Source organism: Eleutherodactylus coqui, chromosome 5 (assembly GCF_035609145.1).
Source record: "Eleutherodactylus coqui strain aEleCoq1 chromosome 5, aEleCoq1.hap1, whole genome shotgun sequence".
NCBI classification, from domain to species: Eukaryota; Metazoa; Chordata; class Amphibia; order Anura; family Eleutherodactylidae; genus Eleutherodactylus; species Eleutherodactylus coqui.
In genome coordinates, this window is record NC_089841.1 from 67,255,308 (window position 1) to 67,277,582 (window position 22,275).

The following is a 22,275-nucleotide window of genomic DNA, read 5'->3' on the forward strand; positions in this document are numbered from 1 at the left end:
GCATCTTACCCATGATCGTTAGGTAGCCTGGGAAGGAGAAGGCAGAAGCAGTTAAAAAAATAAATAAATAAATTACCGCTCCCTTCTCCTCCAGGTCCTTAGTGGTGTTTGACAGCCCAGGACCCAACCTGATCCTGCGTAATTGCAGGAGTGGGGTGTTAATCGTGCGCCATACTTCTACTATTGGCCAGGATTAAATCCCAGGACCAAACACCTTATATTTACCACGCCTGGCCCTTACAGCTGCAGCTTGTAAACAGCATGTCAGCGAGGAGACCTGCTGTGGGGGACTTGCAGGGAGAGGGGAGTATAAGCTCCTTGTTTATGCCATAGGGAAGCCGTTAAAATGTAACTTTGGCAATGCCTTTAAATAGTAGAAAAGAAAAAAGATATCAAAATGTATTCTGTTTAAAAAAAAAAATAAAAAATGGAAACTTATGGCCACTTTTTCATATAAAAAAATTAAATGCTTTTATTTTTCATCCATTGGTCACTTGACTGCATTCATGGTAGAACAAGACGTCACGTAAATGGCTTAGAGGCCATCCACATCATGTTTATGTCAATGTCCCCGATTTCCATCTGTATCCCCAAATCCATAATTCAGACTGAACCCTGGGATGAAACCACACACTCTTATTAGTCAAGCGGACACCAATAAGTTCTTCATTTGACTAGGTTTCCATTCATTTCAGGCATTTGTACTGGACAGAATAGCATGGTCAACGTCGCTATTCTCTGCTGGAAATAAACAAAAACCTAGTCAAATGGAGACCTTATTGGTCTCCGCTTCACTAATGAGAGTGCGGTTTGGTCTGAATCCCACTTCTGGAGCCGTAGACATAAACATGATGTTAGTGCCCCGTTACATGAAGCCATAGTGATATGCTGTGAGGCACAGCAGAGGAGCAGAACATTTCTTTTGCATTGTAATTCCCCTTTGTGTGCCCGATGACCCAAATGAACACCAGGTAATAAGTTTCTGTTACAATTTATTTTTGATTCTCTCAATATACAGTTTTGTTAGAATCTTTACACTTAAAAAAAGAAATGATAAAACAAGTCCCACAATCAGGACCTAATGAATAAAGCCTTTTTTGTATCAATTATGTTAATGACATAGGCATTCACTCCAAGTAATTTATAAGCTTTGTACTTGACACAAAAAAGTATCCTTCACGCACGCGCACACACGTACATACATACACTATATTTCTCCAGATTTTCACAGAAAACCTGGAACTGTCCACCAAAATATTACAAGTATCTGTCCGAAGCCAATCACAGCTGCAGGCCCACAGAACCCAAGAGCGTGCAATTTAAGTGGCCTCGTATGAGTCTTTCTGCTGGAATGTGCACGATTATATTCAAAATTTCAGGAAGAGGCGGAGACAAAAAAAAAGGCTTTAGAGGGAACTTTTTAAGTTCTGAGGGCAACATAGTGTAGTGACAGACACGCCAATATCAGCTGTCAGTCACTTATGTGGATCATTGCAGCAGTTTTTAAAAATGTACATGGTAAACTTTACAGCGGCTTCACTTGCGCTACCCGAGAGGACTATGAAGATTTGCACGCTCCCCTGAACTCCAGCAGCTGATTGATAAGTCTTTTTGTATACTTAGTACAGGCCCCTTTACACGCAACGATTATCGCTCAAAATTTATCCAAACAGCCAAAAATGAGTGATAATTGTTACGTGTAAACGTGGGCATCGAAGTCTTCTCGTTTGAATGATGGATTTTACTTTGCATAAAAACCATCGTTCAGCTGCTGAAAGAATGACCAACATTCCATTTGAATGTATTTCGCCCATCTTTCAAAACACTGCAGGATGTTCTCCTCATGGCATGTTTACACCAGCCGCCAGGAGAACAATGGAATTTGCTGGCAGCTGTTTGCACAGCTTGGTGTGTTTAAACACAAGCCTGACTCAGAGGAGGTGCTTTTACATGCAAATGAAGATAATAAAGGGTTAATGGCCATTAAGGCCATTACCACTTTATGCAAATACATCGCTAAATCTTTTGGCCTTTGAAAAGATTATCTTTGCCTGTAAAAGGAGCTTTAACAGGAGAGACCTATCAATCAATGGCTGGGAGGCATGTGTATACCTTCAGACTCTTCTTGGACAGTATTGGGTATGTGATGCAGAGTTTACCATGTAAGTTTTGAAAAACTGCTGTGCCAATGCACATAAGTGATCGCTACACTGTGTGACCCTCAACCAGGACAACATAAAGGACCTGACATGTTCCCTTTAAGAAAGGTCTGGCAAATAACCACATGGGCCAGCATTTAGAATGGTGATAACATTTATCCTTGATTGTTTTCTCCAGGGAAAGTGCAGATTATTCTGTAATTTATGGAGCCACTTGAATGGAACTGTAGCAGTAAAATGGAAAAAACTGACAAACAATTGGGGGAAGTAAAATAAACAATGGGGGAAAAATGCTTCTTATAAGAAGCAATCTTGCAATAGCTTAATTTAGGCTCAGCTTCCGCACAGCCTTTTTACAACAAATTGTAGCTTTTTTGGTGCCTTTTAATTGCTGTCAAAAATGCATTTTAAGAGTGCATGTGTTTTAAAGCAGTTTTTGGCCCCGCGTCTCCTACAGATGAAGCACACTGAAACCATGTAACCACCTCTAAAGGCTGCATGTCCAAAAACCACAGATAAAAGCATCAAATTTGAAAATGAGTTTCTGACAGCAATACAGAAAAAGTACATGAACGACGTTATAAAATGTCAATAGAAATCCTGAAAATCAAAAGAAGAAAAACGCCCTGTGCAAACAGTCTCATACATGACAGCTGGTGAGCTTCACTGAATAAAGCACCAAATTTCACTACTTAACATAAAAACATACAAATGGCCAAAAGGGGGCAAAAACAGCAGATAATTTAGAGGCTGTCACATGGTCTTTTGATACATTGCACATTAGTAGAGAAAAGGCTAATGGCTAACTGCGCCACCTCTTCTAGGGCTTCTTTCCTAGCTCCACAAGCCGGCATAGTTTCCGTGCAGACCCGTTGGCAGAGGACCACCTGCCACGAAGAGCTTTGTTCCGGACGAGTCGTAGCAGTGGGTGTAAACAGCGTTGGGACAGCAGTCAAGATCTGAAAAGTAATTCCTCCACATGTCGTTGTGGTTCTGCAGAGAGAGGAAAAAAGCCAAATGTTACCTTGTGTACATTGCAAACTAACCCAAGGGGCCAAGAATGATACCAGGAGTCATGTTTATCGTACAGTGAGGCAGTGAGATCCTCCATACACTGAATTTCTTTTACTTTATGTGTCCATAGGCTCAGAGAGGGCGGTGAGGGGGACTTTCAAAGGGCCGGGATGCATGAACGGGCCGCACTGACAAGGTGTTTAAGTATAGATTTACGATAAAAGCGCGCAGGGAGGTCTGAGTTAAGTAGTAGGAATAGGGCTGGAGACATAGGGATCTGTGTGTGTAAGATCTTACAAGCTACAGAATGGACAGCCCTCCAGAAACCACTTATCAGCGGGCAATCCCAAAAAACATGCATGAGGGTACCCATCTCCGTACCACAACGCCAGCACATCGGGGATGACGAAGGGTAAATATTGTGCAGTTTAGAGGGCACCATGTACCACCGTGAAAGGAGCTTGAAGCCCGTCTACTGATATCTGCTTGAGATTGAGGATCTATGCGTGAACTCAAAGATCCTGTCCACCAGTGCCAAGGAGAATGACACTCCTAACTCCCACTCCCATTTGTTCAAATAAGGAGGTTTAAAGTCTCTTGGCTGTAAGATCAAAAGGGAGTAGATTGCTGAGAGAGAGTGGGGGTGGTGTCTGACCCCAGGCAGATCTTGTCAAATGTTGTGAGTGGTCTGCAGAAGTCTCTCGCTGGTGGAAGGGAACTCAAGAAATGTGCCAACTGTATAGCTCTCCAAAAGCCCAGGGGGACAGGATCCAAGGCAGACTGCAGCTCCGTTCTAGATATCCAGTCCGAGCCAGAAAGGATGTGTTTAGCACAGTATTTACCAGCAAGACATCAAGTTTGGAATGGTCCTGTGGAGAGGCTTGCAGGGAAATGTAGGTTTCCCAAGATAGGATAGATTGGGGAGGGAGAGGGTGGTATATCTCTGCCAGGAAAAAGGCCTCTGCATATTGAGAGTGTGGGCCCAATCGTGGGGTGCAACCGAAGAGTGGGCGGGGGTTGATTAGGTACCCAGGGGAGTGAACGTAGGGGAGTGGGAGCAAACGTGTGCACGATTGAGATCCATTGTTTCATGGGATCATGTTTACACCAATCCACCACTTGCTGTAGCATCAAAGCCTCATAATAGCGTTTCAAGTCAGGCAAGCCCATGCCCCCTGCGATTTAGGTAGGTAGAGAATTGAGTGAGTCAATCTCGCCAGTTTATTGGCCCATATAAATTTGATCAAATCCGAGGAAAGGCATCTGAAAAAATTTCCTGGGAGAGTTTGAAAAAGGTATAGGACGCGGGGCAAAATATTCATCTTGTAAATTGCACAGCGCCCGAACCATGTGTATAGGTCCTTAGACCAGTGGGGCAAGTCATCTCGTATTCTCCTCAGAATTATGATGAAATTTCGTGTGTAAAGCTCCTTTAAGTTTCTAGGGATCCAGACACCCAGATATTTTATAGCGTCCTGCGACCACTTGAACTGGAATGAGGAGGAGAGGAAGCCCTGCATTGTTTGAGGTATCGATATATTTAGAGCCTCAGGATTTTGGGGGGGTTTATTTTAAAATTGGAGATCTGCTGAAATTCCCAGAATTCACTTATCAATCTAGGGAGGGTTATAATGGGGTTAGTTATGAAGAACAATAGGTGGCCTGCGAAGGCAGCTATTTTTATTTCTTGTTTGCCAATGTGAAGTCCCTTAAATGTTTGGATTGGCTCTGATGGTTCTTATTAAAGGCTTGAGGGATAAAGCAAAAAGCAGGGGGGGAAGTGGGCAGCCCTGACGCGTACCATTGCCTATAGGGAATGAGGGTGAGAAGATGCAATTGACCGTGGTAGAGGCAGAGGGGGGTACGATAGAGAGACTGTATCCATGTTTTCATGACAGCACCGAGACCAATATGTCCCAGCACTGAAGAGCAGTGGCCAGGCCACTCAGTCAAAAGCCTTCTCAGCATCAGTGGATATAAGGCACAGGGGAATGTTTTTGGATTTAGCGTAGTATATCGAATTCAGGACTTTTGTGGTATTGTCGTGGGCCTCTCTAGAGGGAATAAACCACACCTGATGAGAGTATCAGATCTAGTGGCAGTGGTGAGAGACGTAATGACAATACTTTCGCAAACAATTTAAGGTCTACGTTGAGTAGGGAAATTGGGCGGTAATTTGAACAAAGAGTGGGGTCTCTACCTTGTTTATGTATAACTGTGATCTGGGCGTTAGTCATCTCAGAGGGAAGGGGACAACCCCCTGCTATGGAGTTCAATGCAGATGTTAGTGGACCAATACGCAGGTCTGGGTACGTCTTGTAATATGAGGATGGGAGGCCATCTGGACCAGGTGCCTTACTAGAAGGCATTGATTTTAGGGCTTGGGAAATCTCCTCCGAAATGGGTCTGTCCAGAGCACTTGCCAACTCTAGTGATACTGTTGGCAGGCCAGATTTTTCTAAATATTGTTGTATCTGGAGACCCAGGGGTTGACTAGCTCCCGACTCTGAGGAGGGTGTTAGGTTGTATAGCTCTCTATAAAATTGAGCAAACTCTGTTGCAATCTTTTCAGAATCTCTGGTAAGAGTGCCTTCTCGGGATAGGATTGCTGGTACAAAGTTATGGGATCGTTGCTCTCTCAAAGATTTTGCCAGTGTTCTGCTACATGTATTCCCAAATTCAAAGATGTGGCAACGTCCTCTGGCCAGTAGGGATTTAGTTTGAAAATCTAATTTCATTTTCAGGCGTTTGCGAGCTACAATAAGTGTGGAGTGGATGGAAGTTGCATGGGAACGTTTATGTGCCCTTTCTAGGGTTTAAATTTAGTTAATCAGGGCCACAATCTCACGTGCACCTTGCTTTTTGCGTTGTGTCCCATGCCGCATGAACATCCCCCGGACGACAAACTTATGGGCTGCCCACACCGTCATGGGTGAAGTGTCCCCCACTGGATTCTCTTCAAAATAATGGATTAGGTCTGCTCGGATGGCTTCGCTGATGGCGAAGTCATGTAGGAGAGATTCATTTAAACGCCAGTGCCAAGGTCTGGATGTTGCCACAGGGGATGTCAGCGAGGCATGCAGCATTGCATGGTCTGCATACATGATATGGTACACTTGGAAGTTTGACTCGAAATGGAGCTCTGAGTCACAGAGGTGGGCGGTCTTGGCCTCTACCCTCCCACATCATGTAGACAGACAGCTCCATCCTTTTTGTGTATAGGGATAGAGCAGTCACTCTGCATGCAGGGTAGGGTATTTGAAGGAGAGTATTAGCTTAAAGCGGTATCCCCAAGATAGACTTATCACCTACCGTATCCATAGGACAGATAAAAGTCTGAAGAGTGGGGGTCTCATCACGGAGACCACCACCTATCCCGAGAATGGGCGTCTCGTCACCCTCTCCTAGTCACTGTGGGGTCCCTTCTCCGACCTGCAGCAATATCAAATCGAATGGAGTTGTGGTCACGCATGCGCATCCGCCACTCTGTGTATTTAATGAGGCTGAGGGAAATAGTCCAGTACTTTTAATCAACTTTCTCTGGTAGTTACATTGAAAATAAATGGAGCAGCACCGTGAATGTGGGACCGCCACTCCATTCAATCATCTCCTCACCGTGGGAGGTACATTTAGCCTGCAGAAAGGAGGAGAGGCAAACACAGGACCTATGTTCACTGCATAGGTGGGGGTCTCAAAATAAGACTTGGATCACCTATCCAATGGATAGGTGATAGAGTCCATCTTAGAAATACCCCTTTAAATGAAATTGACAAAAACAAATATCAGGAAAAAACGTCCTGCGCTCTAGGAGTGAGGATGAAGGACTGTGTGGAAAGGAATCGATGTGGTATCGATAAGTATATCGTCAATGAACACTTACTTGGAAGGAGGGGGGTGTGATAAACAGAAGCCCCCCTCCTCGCAATGTCCTCAGAAGATGTCAATCCACGTGGAACGCCAAGATGGAGAATGAAGTATAACTTTCTTTAGGCAACGCGTTTCGGTGCTGTAACACACCTTTCTCAAGCCAACATACACACATATAACAAACAAATTTATATAGTAAAAATAAAGAATAATAGCTTACAAATGTGTCTCCAACTACTAAGCGGTTACGGCGCTGAAATGAGAGGCGTGGCCATGGATCACGCTGGTACTGATGTAATGTCATGGGACTGACAAAGGAGTCACATGATCATGGTGGACGCACTTAGCAGCGCAATCCGTGCCGACGTCATAACGTCATTGTGCGTCCCATCATCAATTGCAAAAAATAGTAACTGCATTACCAGCATATCTCAAAGACACAGGGGATTTCTTTTATGCACTTTAGATGTAACAGCTTTGTACGCCAACATACCGCATGAGGAAGGTGTGGCAGCTATAGATTTGTTCCTTACACGAGATGAACACATGCCCAAACGTCAAAACGATTTTATTCTGGAAGCACTTATCTTCCCTCTTAATCATAATTATTTTACTTACAAAAAACTAAAAGAAAGGCACCGCAATGGGCACGAAATTTGCGCCGGCCTAAGCAAATGTATTTATGGGCGCATTTGAAGAAGATCGAACATCATAGTTTTTTATCGACGTTTTATTGATGATATTTTTTTAATATTGGAGGGAGAAGAATCTAGTATAATGTGCTTCATTGAGAAACTCAATATGAATGATTGTGGCTTACACTTCACAGGGAATTTTAGTGAATCTTCTGTCACATTTTTAGATATAGATATTTCTATTAGAGAAAACCAGATCAAGACCACCACACATTAAAAAAACAATACTAATAGTTATCTGGATTATGCAAGCTGCCATGCAAAGACATGGAAAACTAATATTCGCTTTGGCCAATTCGTTAGAATAAGAAGAAATTGTTCTGAAATAGAAGATTTTAAAACACAATCAGTAATTTTAAAAAATCGTTTCAGAGCAAAAGGTTATCCAATGAATTTAGTTGAAGCAGCTTATGATAAAGCATTGAATTGGAACGAACGTATACATGAAGAACATAGAGAGATAAAAGAAAGACGATATGAAAACTATCAGATTTATTACGAAATACAACACGCAACATAGTGAGATATGAAAAATCCTGTCTAGACATTGGAAGATTCTTAAAGAAAGTCTTACCAGCAAAGCCATGTATTACGTTTCAAAAAAATCAAACGATGAAAGACCTGATCGCTCCTTCATAACCGAAATAAAAAAAACCCTTTAAATATTACTATGGATCACTAAGTAAACTCCTTAGTATGAATACCCTTAAGGGGTCTTTTAGATGCGGCCTTTCTAGGTGTAAATGTTGCCACATGGCAGGAAAGAAGTTCCCGTGACCTCAGACAGGATTCCATATAAAATGGGATCTTTTGGTACATCCTACATGATCTATTTACTTGAATGTCCATGTGCGCTAAGATATATACCGTTTCCCCGAAAATAAGACGCGTCTTATATTAATTTTTGCTCTCAAATATGCGCTACGTCTTATTTTCAGGGGGTGTCTTATTTCGCCGCGGCAAATCTGTCTGTGGCCGCTAATCCCTCAATTGGCCAGCTTTGTGGACGAAATTTCTCAGAGATCTCGTCCACATGGGACAGTAAATCTGTCACGGCAAAGCTGGGAGAAGCCGGTGTTGTGGTGCGGATTCACCGGCCACAGAAACGGAAAAGCGTGCAGCCAGGTCGCTTCAAAACAAGCGGCTGAGTGCCGTGGGTTTTGAAGCAGCGCTTTCCCAGCGGAAATCTTACTGTTTATCGCTGTGGCCAAACTGCGAGATTTCCGCTGGAAATACGCTCTGTGAGAACCCAGCCTTAAGAATTACACACAGGTTGCCTGACACACACAGAGCCATAAAAAAACAAGGGCTGTAAAGTAAAGTACCTGTCTGCAGACAGAAGTTCCTGTACCACTTGTAAGCAGGGATGGTATTGCAGCGTCCGGCCACCAGGGGGAGCTCATCACAGCAGACATGTACAGCAGGAACAGAATGTACAGTATGGACTTTTCCAGCCAGCAAGGGGAGCTCACAACAGCACACTCGTACAGCACAGCAGGGACAGGATAACAGCAGACTGTCTGCAGATCTACCTATACATCTGGAAGTAGGAGACAACGGGGATGACAGCAGGGGACAGGCCTCTTGACTTGCCTGCACACTTTACTATGCCTTACTATCGGGGGTGCCCTATATTTGGGACTTCTGCAAATTTCAGGGGGTGCCTTATTTTCAGGGAAACACGGTAGGTCGTACCATTAATAGCCTTCGCACACGCCTTAACAAACATCGTAATAACATTATAAAAGGATTTAGGAACCATAGTGTTTCCAGACATTTTGCAGATAAACACAATAAAGATTATTCTGGGCTCAAAGTAACACCACTTGAGAAAATTTAACTGGCGCCCAATGGATTAAATGAAATTTTGGAAAAAATATAAGGGATATGAGATACATATGAATTTTATATATTAGCTACTATATATTATTTTTTTATATAAAATATAAATGTCTTTTTTATCCCCATTATATTTGCATATTCTTATTATGTGTTTATCTATATACGTTCTTTATTTGTAATGTGTTTATTCATATACGTTATTTATTTGGGATGGGTTCATTTATACATGCTATTTATCTATACAGGCTCTTTAATTTACATATTTGCTTATAGGTTTTTATTAATATTTATATACATTTTTATTGGCATAGTCCTTTTTAAATTCTAGAATATAGCTGTCTTGAGATTAAGACCTTATTTCTATGATTATCCGCAATACCCTCATGCGATTATTAGTTGTTTGCCTGTAATCCTTATCAGTAGTTTTGCCAGCCCACTTATGACACTCAATCTGCGTTCCACTTCAAGTCATATACAGCATAGCGTAATGACGTCACTATGAATTACGCGCCCATTATGGGCTGGCAAATCCATGAAACGCACGGTGTGTTCCATTGCATGTGGGACACACGATGACGTTATGACATCAGTACGGATCGCGCCGCTAACGGCGTCCACCATGATCATATGACCCCTTTGTCAGTCCCATGACATGACGTCAGTATCAGCGTGATCCATGGCCGCGCCTCTCATTTCAGCGCTGGAACCGCTTAGCAGTTGGAGAAACATTTGTAAGCTATTATTCTTTATTTTTACTATATAAATTTGTTTCTTATGTGCGTGTATCTGTATGTTGGCTTGAGAATGGTGTTACAGAACCGAAACGCGTTGCCTAAATAAAGTTGCACTTCATTCTCCATCTTGGCGTTCCACATGGATTGACATCTTCTGAGGACATTGCAAGGAGGGGGCTTCTGTTTATCACACCCCCCTCCTTCCAAGTAAGTGTCCATTGACGATATACTTATGGATACTACATCGATTCCTTTCCACACAGTCCCTCATCCTCACTCCTAGAGCGCAGGACGTTTTTTCCTAATATTTGTTTGTGTCGCTTTCTATCTGGGGGAGTTCTATTTACAAGAACCCCCAGTGTCTCAGCAGCTCTCCTTTTGTCATCAAGAGGATGGGAGTGAGCCAGGAGAAGACACTGTGGAAGTACTCTAGCTTTGCATCGCCATTTGTGTAGTTCTTTTGTCGGCATCAGTTTCCTGAGGCGCTCTCTATACATCATTGATCTTGTATCCCTTTAAGAGAAATGTCACTATATGCAGTAAAATAACAATTGTTATTCAGGCGGATAACCCTTATACAGTGCGTAGCAGATCCACAGAGATGGCTGCATGGATGAACTCCTATAAAATACATTATCTATGCAAGTTTGGTCCCTAAGAACTCAGAATGAATTGTAGAAGATACACTACATTCTGCATTTTCAGCTATTATTACAGATGGAATCTCTTGAATTCCTTTGTACTCACCAGCCAACCTTTCCCAGTCGTCAGTTTAAGGGCCTCTCCTTTGGACTTTGAGCCATTTAAATAGCCAGTACAATCATCCAAAAACCTCTGTGCTCGGATGTCATAAAACAAGAGGGAGCCTTGGCCGGTGCCCACGGTGATAATATGCTCATAGAAGCTCACGGAGCGGATACCTGCAGACAAACAGGGAAAATAAATGTTCTCAACAGAGTCTGTACGTGGTTAAAGGGGTGTTCGGAGAGCAATGGGCTAAAAAACAGGGCAAAACAATCTACCGGACAGAAAAAAGATGTACAAAAAAAAAGCCATACCTCTTTAAAAGGCCCCCGTCCTGCCATTCATGGAAGCAGCAGTAGTGGTCACGTGCCATTTAATTGTATAGATGACCACTGAGCTAATCACAGACTTCAGCACTGATCCTGCCACATGTGACCACTGCAGCCTATGATTGCTTAGGCCAGTGATTCCCAACCGGGGTGCCACGGCTCTCTGGCTGGAAATCACGTCGGTTGTACCTTGACGCAGTGGCGTAGCAAAATGGGTGCGGGGGAGGGGGGGTACTGGCGCGCAACAATTTGGCAGCGGTGGGTAGAGGAGCTACTATTGGAGTCTGCCGTAAGCCCCTCACAGAGCCTGCAGTGTCCCCTAGCGCCGGTTAACCCTCCCCCGGCAGTCCTGTCATGAAGGGACACACAGACCTGCAGAGTCGGTAGCTTCCAGGACCTCTGATGATGTCAAATAATGTGATACCCTGTGTGGGAGGAGTCAGGGATCATATGACCATGGGGGAGCTCAGTAAATGTAGGACTCTGCTGTGTTCTGTGTGTGTTGGAGCTGTGGGGGTCAGGATGGATGGAGTGAGTGGAGCTGTGGGGGTGGGGATGGATAGATGGAGTGAGCGAGTGGAGCTGTGGGGGTCAGGATGGATGTAGCAGAGCTGTGTGTGCGCAATGTGTGGGGATCAGGATGGATGTAGCGGAGCTGTGTGTGATGTCTGGGGATCAGGATGGATGTAGCACAGTTGTGTGTGTGATGTCTGGGGATCAGGACGGATGTAGCACAGTTGTGTGTGTGATGTCTGGGGATCAGGACGGATGTAGCGTAGCTGTGTGTGTGATGTCTGGGGATCAGGATGGATGTAGCGGAGCTGTGTGTGATGTCTGGGGATCAGGATGGATGTAGCACAGTTGTGTGTGTGATGTCTGGGGATCAGGACGGATGTAGCACAGTTGTGTGTGTGATGTCTGGGGATCAGGATGGATGTAGCGTAGCTGTGTGTGTGATGTCTGGGGATCAGGATGGATGTAGCAGAGTTGTGTGTGCAATATGTGGGGGTCAGGATCGATGTCCGGCTGTCTCTGCTGTGACAGTGTCAGGACCCGAGGACGAGAGCAGAGGAGCACTAAATGTGGTACAACGAGGTATGTACCATGTACTGCATGTAATCTTGTATGTTTAGGTGGTATACGTTATAACAGATGTACATATAATTATGTACAGGACATATCCATGTTACATCAGCATCACTGTATTCATGGGATGTATATTTTCTGTATATAGTGATATGAAGCATGCTGGGGTAACCTGGGTATCTCCTGTATATAATTATATATGTACTACTGGTATAAGCTAGACATCCTCTGTATATAGTGATGCCCGGAGGTCAAATAATATGTCGCAATAGGCCACACCCTAGCCACGCCCCAGACCACACGCCTAACCACACACCCTTTTGGTAGGGGTGCCGCGCTGTAAAACGTTTTTCCCAGGGGTGGCCCGAGGCTGAAAAGGTTGGGAAACACTGGCTTATGCAATCATGTTTACAATGAAGGACACATGATCATTACAGTTTCTTCCAGGTCAGGAGGCAATTTAAGGAAGGGAGAATGGCTTTTTTAATCATACACCATTCCCCGTCTATTATTTTTTTTAATCCTTGTTGAATGGAAAATGAAATCAAATTTTAATTGTGGCACTACTGATTCAACAGGGTACAAGCAACTGGAGCACCTAACATCACTTCTGGGGAGAATATCAAATGGGGTAATATGCGTTATTTAAACTGGACTCTCTTAATAGGAAACTTTGGGTGTAATCAGAAAGAAAAGCAGTGCAAAACTAAAGCCTCCCATAAATTGCAATACAGGGGCTGTATGATATTTCAAGTTTTCCCACTTCTTGCTTTTTTGCTGTAGGAAGCAGACAGCTTTGTAATTTGTGCAGTAGCCTGGGAAGGTTTTGCCAGTTGAGTTCCACTCACTTCAAGAGGACTTGGCCTGAAGTATCATCGCAGGCCACTGTTCAATGTATGGAGCTGTCTGCTTCCTGCTGCAAAACGGTAGTGGGACAACTCCTTTAACTTTTTTTTTTTAAATCTATTCCTTGCACTCTTGAATAAGGGAGCAACAATGCTACAAATCGCATGTATGTAAAGCCCATGCTTTCCTATGGGTTCCTTCACACATGCGATGTTTTGTAGCATGCAACAACCCGACACAAAAACCTCACGGGTCCGGCAATATGTCCGCGACATGCAAAGTTTTGTAGCCCATGTATCCCTATGGAGCCTTCCTCCCTGAAAACGCGTTTTTCGTGTGGTGCGATGCAACTTTGATGGTAGGAAATCGTACTATCAAAGCTATAATCTAAGCCCTGGCTGCAGAAAAACAAAAATACACATATATCACCTTAGAAGCGCTCTCCACCGCCGCAGCATCCCCTGGGTCTCGGCACTGCTTTTCTTCATCTTCTGGCTGGGAATTGAAAAATCCCAGCCTCCTGGAAGCGCTGGCTGGGATTGGCTGACGCTTAGCCAATCCCAGCCAGTGCTCGATGAATGGTAGTGATTGAATGGCTGTGATTGGTTCATCTAGCACTGGCTGTGATTGGCTAAGCGTCAATCACAGCCAGCGCTTCCAGCTGATGATCAGTGTCGGGACTGGCTACTGATATATATGTATGATTGCACTGATAGCATCACTCCAGTCTAGGTTTACTTTGATCCATTTATTCCTATGAAGATATTATGAAACCGATTTGTCCGTAACGTATTTGGTGTTGGATATTGTTACCTCTCATGCTCATGGACCAGGTGACTGTAGCCGGTTGTGGTCTTCTACCATTTTCTTGTGAAGTAATGTGTTATCCCAGCAATCTACACTCAGACTCACCACTGCCTTGCTCCCTGCAGTACACGGATCTGGTGTTCTCTGGCGGCTGCCGTGGATCAAGGAAAGACACATGTGCCTGTGATCCCACAGCATAGACTGACCACTCAAGACCATAGGCAAGACAGACGTTCTCTCTGCAGTAGGGTAACTTGGTAGACAGCAGCTGTGTGCAACAAGAGAGGAAATGTCAGTAAATGTGAAGTACGGTCATCATTACAAAAACACAAAGATAAAAAGCAGACCTGCCAAGTGTCTAGACCATAAAGTCTACTGATCATTCGTTTTCCTAACAAGTACGAACAGCTTCAAAATTAAGGCATGGGCAATGTCATATTATAATTGTGCCCACCATTACTGGGTATTAGTGCAGTATGTCTCCACCAGAAGTATGGGTTGGCCAGGCTGACCTACAGGTACCGCCCAGGTCATGCCCCGGTGGAGCCATACTACAGTATCGCTGGCTCGCTCACAGAGCAGGCAGCAGGGAGGAGGGGCGGCTGCAGGAGATTTCTCTCCCCGTCGTCCCCGCCCCTCTCCATTCACTTTAGCAGCAGCTGTTCATTACTGAACGATCGTTGTTCAGAGTTTTATGCAACTTTAAATCCTGAACGATGATCAACTTTTCAAAAGCCATAATTTCATTTTTCTGTCTACATAGCTGTATGAGGGTTTTTTCATTGCGTGGAGAATTTATCAGTTTAAACAAGCCCAGAGGGCCCCTTTGAAGTACCAAAATAGGCCACGTCTTTAAAGGGTTAAACATGGAAGTTTATGGTTGAAGAATGGCATCCATTGAATGTTAATGATCCTTCCTCTTCCCAATCAACATGTATCACACATCTGTATATCTTTATTGGAGCTAAATTTGTTTTAAAAATAAATTCCAAATCCCCTGCTTTCCTTCACGCATCGATAGTTACATGAAAAAAAATTCAACCACCACTAGGGGGAGCTCAGTTCATACACATACTATACATACAGATCCCACTGAATTGAACGATAAAACAAGATTCTTGTACTTCTAAAAATCTGTTTCTTGTCACGTCTATTGGAGGACACAGCTAAAGGCCATGGGTAAAGCTACTGCCACTAGGGGGCGGACACTAAACAGAAAAAGTGTTAGCTGCTCCTACCAGCTATACCCCTCCTGCAGCTACCAAGCTGACCAGTTTGTATGCAAACAGTAGGAACAACAGAGTAGAATATGAGAGAGACAACCAGTTAACGTAAATAGTAAAATGTTAAAACATTTAAGACCGCAATACCGTGGAGAACCATGTGAATTTAAGAGAAAAAGCTCCAATAAGGAGAAAATATCCTGAAATCCTCAGAGCCAAACTGGGTGGGTGCTGTGTCCCCCAATCAACGTGACAAGAAACACATTTACATCAAGTACAAAAATCTTGTTTTCATGTCAAATTGCGTTGGGGGACACAGATAAAGACCATTGGAAGTTCCAGGCAGTCCCCCAGGAGGCGGGGAAAGTAGCTGACCGCATGTGGCGTATAATTGTCATCTACAAAACTCTTCGATCAAGAGAAGCATCTGCAGATGCTAAGGTGTGCACCCGGTAGAACTTGGAGAAGGTATGTAAAGGAGGCCCAAGCGGTGGCCTTACATACTTAAAAACGGTAGAAGCACCTTTGTGAGCCACCCAAGAAGCACCCACTGCCCAGACCGAACGCGCAGTAATATGACCCAGTGTAATATGACCTCTTTGGAATCTGCAAGACCACGTCCTAGACCATCTGCAATCACAAACGGAGAATCAGAGTGGCTGTAGGATGTATATTCTCAAGGACAAATCCTTCTTGTGGAGAGAGCATTCCCTTGGATAAGTGGCAGAATGCAGGTAAGACGATATCCCAATAGAAAGTGTTAAACTGAGGTTTGGCCGACAAGGCTGCAAACTAAGAAACCAGTTGAATGGACGTGATCGCTACCAAAAAGGCCACTTTCCAAGACAAAAGACGAGCTGCAATGTTGCATAACAGCTCGAAGGGATGAAACTGCATTTCATCTAGTACCAAATTTAGGTCCTAAGGTGGGACAAGAAAACAGTATGAAGGCACAGCATGAGCAACTCCCTGTAGAAAGGTCCGGGCAGCCAACTTAGAAGCCCTGGGGCATTGAAAAAAAATGGACAGCATTGACATTTGACCTTTCAGGAAGCAGACGCCCAATCCAATGTCCCCACCCTCTTGAAGAAAGGTCATAAGGCGGGGGAAGCGAAAAATGCATAGGATAGAATTTGCGCTGTTCACACCAGAGAAAAAAAGGTCATCCAGACACGATGGTAAACTCTGGAAGAGGAGAGCTTTCTGGCCTTCATGATAGTTTGATTGATAGGTTCCACAAAACCATGGGCTCTCAGGACTGCAGCTTCAACTGCCACATCGTTAAAACGAAGCGTAAACAAACTCAGGTGGAAGAGGGGTCCCTTTAGGGAGAGATCTTCTTGAAGGAGAAGTTGCCCAAGAGTTTCGACGAGCAGGTTGAGGAGATCCCCACACCATACGCAACGAGGCCAGTCTGGGGCAATGAGAATGACTGGAAGGCCTTCTGTCCTGATCTTCTTGAGAAGTTGTGGAAGGAGTGGAAATGGAGGAAAGATGTACAGGAACTGGAAGTCTGCCCAGGTAATTACGAGGGCATCCACTGCTAGAGCTTGGGGATCCTGAGACCTGGACACAAAGCTCAGGAGCTTGAAGTTGATTCTGGATTCCATCAGATTTACGTCTGGGTGACCCCATTTCTGGCAAAGAGTTTGGAACACTTAGGAATGCAATTGCCATTCCCCTGGGTCGACTATTTTCTTGCTTGAAAAGTTGGCTATCCAATTAACCTAACCTGGTGTGTGGACCATCTAGAGTGATAAAAGGTGATCTTTGGCCCATGTCAGGATTCTTGCTTCCTATACCGTGACTGCCGGGCTTAGAGTCTCGCCTCAGTAATTTATGTACACTTATGTAATTTATGTCGCACTGTAAGTTTGAACCCAAACGGAAGACCTGTCAGCTGGGCTGCAAGTGTTGCATTAACATGAGAATGGCCTGCAGTCCTAACACATTTATAGGAAGAACCAACTCCCTCACGGTCCAAGTGTCCTGCTCTGTGAGCGTCCGCAGCATACCCCTCCAGCAGAGTAGCCTGGCATTTGTGGTGAGCATCTGCCAGTGAAGAGTCACAAAGGAGCACCCCAAATGGACCTGTAAAGAGTCCAGCCACCAGAGAAGGGAGTGCTGAAGGAAGATGATGGTTCAATGGAGAGGGTGGGTGGGAAACTGACTGAATGGAGTTGCCTTGAAGGATGAAATCATCAGCTGCAGCACTCTCATGCAGTGAGAGATGGTCACAGGATTCCGGGATTGCAGGGCACGCACCTACCTCTGAAGGTGGTGAAACTTCTGTTCCGGGAGTAGAAGCTGCGTCAAAGGAGACCTAGAAAGTCCAGATGTTGTGATGGCGAGACGGAAGACTTTGGATGGTTGATGTTCCACCCAAAACAGAGAGTGTCCAGAGCGATGTGGAGACTTTCAGATTCTCAGGCCGAGTGGGAGCCTGTTAGGATAGGGCATGGTCACTATCTCCTTAAGACGGAGGAGAGCCATGACTGATGCTAGATCCTTTTGTGAAGACTTGGGGGACCAACCCAAATGGAAGGGCCGTGAATTGGTAGTGTCCCAACCCGATGGCAAAGCGGAGAAATCGTTGATATGCTGGACAGATGGGAATATGAAGATAAGCATCCTTGATGTCGATGAAAGAAAGAAACTCCCCTAGTTCCATGGAAGCAATGACAAATCTCAACGGCTCCATACAGAAGTGTTAAATCTTAACATATTGGTTTAACCTCTTCAGATCCAGAATGGGTCAGGCCTGTGCCATACTTCTTGGGCACCACAAAGAGATTGGAATAAAAGTCCTTGTACTGCTTTAAGAAAGGGGAACGGGGAGGCAGCAGGGGCACAGGTCCTATTAAACCTTGAGAAGAGAGTGTCTGTATCGCCTGAGCCTAAGCGCTGACCTTCGAAGGAGGCGCCAGAATTCCGGAACCACTTGATTGCGGTTGACAAATAGACAGGCTGGACCACTCAATGATGGACATTTTAGTGAGGTCCAATACCGCCCGAGAGAAGAACCACACCCATTTCAGTTCAGTAGTCAACAAGGGCTGAGAAGGCAGTGTCTGCAGGCAGTTTGCCGTTGGACTGTCTCAAAGGAAGACCATTGTGGCACAATGTCTCAGACTGCCGACATGGGAATTTTGTACTGCAAGAAGAGCATATATAATATGTGGCATTGGCTGGGCCTTGTCTGGAGCCTTCAGCTCCAAAGTCAGCCAGGATGCCAAGGGCCCGCATACAGTAGTCAGTAGAGCTGCTTTATGTGGCCTACTGCTAGAGGCGTTGCAGGAGGAACAGTACAAGGGGAGCTAGCCATAAGGCAGAGCTTACCCAGTCCCGAGTTGTTCCTGAAAAACTACTGTGTGTGATGAGCACGTCAGAGGCAACACAGTTTCCAGCAGACCGCAGAAGGATGTGAGACCCAGCACAGGAAGTAGGAAGGTCAAGAAAAGTTGGGGTGTGTGAGGAGAAGAGGCGGGAGCCAATATAAAAAAAGGTGCTACTGGGCATGCTGGGGGAAGATAGGAGGAAAGGCAGAAGGCCCTCCCACTTGCTAGCACAGTAGTGATTGGTCCAGCAAAAACATGGCCCACGCCACTGGAACTGCCGCAGCTAGGTCAAGGCTGGGACCTAAATTGGTATAGAAGGCAGAGAAAAGTGGCACGGCAGTCCACAGTGATGAAAGCCTGTGGGAGAACTGTGTGCATAGCCTGTCGGAGGTGCAGGAAGTCCTGTGTCGGTACGTGGCCCTGCGGAGCTGGGAGGATGAAGCTAGTACCTAAACTGCCATCAGGAGGCGGAGTGCAGCAAAGGGTGGGATGTGGCCACCTCAGAAAAGCACCTGGGGAACTCCATCAGGAGAAGAAGTCTTCCAACACCTCACCCACTCCCAAGCGGGAATGCCACAGCAGTCCTCCGACGTGCAAGAAGGCCTGCAAGGAGAAAAGGATGAGACAGTCTCCCAAGGGGAGCCCCCGTGCCACTCCAAGGTATCGCGCAGAGAAAAATCCCACTGGGGGATCAAGACAGGTAGAGAGGTCCCAGGGATGAGGAAGGGGGTTGTTGTGCTGGAGGTGGTGGTAATGTTGGTGAGAAAAGAAGGAAAGTAGAGAGGGGAAAGGATACTTACCCTGGTGAAAAGAATACTCTTCTATCCACTACAGGTCTCTGGGACTCCAGCAATGTACACCCCAGTGCTCGCCTGCGTTTAGGTAGGAAGGGAGTGATCCAATTCGGGGGGTGGGGGGGATCACTGGCAACTGGCAGGCTGGCAACAGACTAGTTAATTCAAGTGTGTTTGCTCTTTTCGGTGGGTAAAACAGGGAGAGTCTAGTGCCAGCCCTGTATTCCCAAATCCAGAAGGACAACAGCTGAAGACCAGTTGATTAAAGAGGTCTGCCTCCTATGGACACTAAGCTAAAAGCTGATTAGCTTGCTGCCTGCAGGAGGGGTATATTTGTTAGGAGGAGCTAACACTTTTTCTGCTTAGTGTGTATGCCTCCTAGAGGCAGTTGCTATACCCTGCAGTCTTTAGCAGTGTACCCCAATTTCTTAAACCCAGTAATTCCTTCAAAAAAACTTTGCATTAGAATCACAAGATAGACGATAACTTGCCGATTGCTAGTGGTCTCACCACTAAGACCCCATCAATCCTGGTCGCATGTCCCCCTAGGTCGGTCACTGCATATCAGAATGAAAGGAGGATTGGTGACCATGTGCAGCTACCACTCTATTAATTTCAATGGGGCTGAAGGAAAAACCTGAGCTCTTGACGCTTGGCCATCTCTAGCCGACCCATTGGAAACTAATGGAGAGGTAGCACGACTAGCACTCTATTAAGTCTCCTACTCACTGAGGGGGATGTAGTAAGCCCACAGTCGGGAGTAAGGGGCAACCCCGTTCTTGGGATTTGTAGGGGTTTCAGTGGCGAGTTCCCTGGTGATCAGCAAGTTATCCCCTATCTTCTGATTAAGAGAAGACTTGTGATTCTGGTACAACCACTATAAAATACACTTTCTGCCTAGAGTTGGACACCCCCCGATCAAATTTCTGTAATGCCCTCAATACAAATTTTCAACACCTTATTTACATACCTTGGCTAAAGTGTATTCTGCCGTCCACAAGTGGAAGTACCCATCAAGCGACACTGCTCCGAGCTCCTGCAAATGACAAAAAAAAAAAAAATCTGTTTAAGGGTGAATGCAGACGGCCGGGTCGAATTCCGATTGCAAGATTCTGACAGCGGGAATGCGACCTGTGCCTCTGCATTGACCTCTCGCTTACCCATTCAGCACCATCTCTCTCTGCTCTGCGATGTGCCAGCTGGCACACAGCCACACATGCGCAGTGCAGAGCCAGCATGTCAACAATGACGCAGCAGAGGCTCTCACTGAAATAGGACGTGGCGATTTTGTTACCGCGCGAGTTTTCACGCGGTCAAATCGTTGCTGTCTGCATAGGATTCCGTAAACTAATACAATTCTATGGCAGCATACAATGGCGGAAATTCTACGTGGAATTTCCGCCCATGTGCATTCAGCCCAAGTCAACCAAGATGGATAACCCATAATACGGAGACAATCACACAATATCACTGTTTATTAACACACATTATAAACACTGGCTTAGGATTATCCTAAAAGAGGTTGTCCGAAGAAGAATACTTTCTATAGTTAAGGGGATTGTCCAATTGTAAAACTACTTCAGGAAAAGTCAGCAATTGTAGAAAGGCGTGGGTACCATTCCCGGGCACAATGCTAAACAGCTGTTTGCCAGGCTGGTGCACTCATATCCTGAACAGAATTCTACAGGAAGCAGACAGCTCTGCTCTTACTGCAGTGGCCAGGTTTGGTACTAAAATGAATGGCAACTTTATCTGCAATACCAAGCCTGGCCACTACAGTAAGAACAGAGCTGTCTGCTTCCTGCAGAAATAAGCTCAGTGCATGAGTACACTGGCCTGAAAAAAACGATCTGCAATGGCTCCTAGGCAACAGACACTTGCCAATCTACCACTGATGACTTATTCTTAAAAGGAAAGGCCATGAAGAGTTTACAACCAGTCAACCCCTTTAAATCCATTCCATAAATTATACACAGTTTCTGTATCTATTTATTTGAAAAAATGTTTATACTATTAGATAAACCAGGACTAGAGATGAGCGAACGTGCTCGGCCACGCCCCTTTTTCGCCCAAATACCGCGATTTTCGAGTACTTCCGTACTCGGGCGAAAAAATTCGGGGGTCACCGTGGCAGCGCGGGGGGTTGCAGCGGGGAGTGGGGGGGGGGGGGGAGAGGGAGAGAGAGAGGGCTCCCCCCTGTTCCCCGCTGCTACCCCCCCGCGCCGCCACACCTCTCCCCGCCCCCCCGGCGCACTCGAGTACTTTTCACCCGAGTAGTGAAGTACTCGAAAATCGCGGTGCTCGATTGCGAAATCGCCCTTACTGAGTACTTTCGCTCATCTCTAACCAGGACTAATGTTAGTATAGCGCTTCATGTTGTCTCTAATTTTTTCTGTCCCCTTCAGTAAATATTTTGAGTGTAGAAACAGAAGTAGCAGGAATTGGTAAGCAGAATATAGGTTTTATTTAGAGAATATATATATATTTTTATTTTCAATCTGCCCTATAACCCCTTTAGAGGTCATCAGGATTTTCGCTCTGAAGCCGCCAACAGAGTCATATTTAACACACCACAGACGTATCTTTGTGTGAAATAATACATTTTTACTGAGCCTAAAAACTTATATTTAATCTTTATGCCAACGACCCATCTAGAGTCACATGACCGGGCTGCTGAAGCCCAGAGTCACCGTATCATCACTGTACCAACACCCTCTTTCAGTAGAATCAGCGGCTCCCCCAGCTGCGGACATCAGCCTAAGGCTAGTGTCACACGGGCGAGGGCGATATTGGGCCG

General features: G+C 45.2%; 1 protein-coding gene across 1 annotated transcript in view; it reads right to left on the minus strand.

Annotated features, from left to right (window-relative positions):
- Positions 1-975: 975 nt before the first annotated feature.
- Positions 976-22,275, minus strand: part of DCAF12 (DDB1 and CUL4 associated factor 12) — a 38,094-nt gene continuing 16,794 nt past the window's right edge. The window contains exons 6-9 of the mRNA XM_066602660.1: positions 20,449-20,514; positions 14,229-14,391; positions 11,059-11,231; positions 976-3,152 (exon numbers count right to left, since the gene is read on the minus strand). Coding sequence (XP_066458757.1) covers positions 2,994-3,152; positions 11,059-11,231; positions 14,229-14,391; positions 20,449-20,514 — 561 coding nt within the window. The 3' untranslated portion in view covers positions 976-2,993. The remainder of the gene's footprint in view (positions 3,153-11,058; positions 11,232-14,228; positions 14,392-20,448; positions 20,515-22,275) is intronic.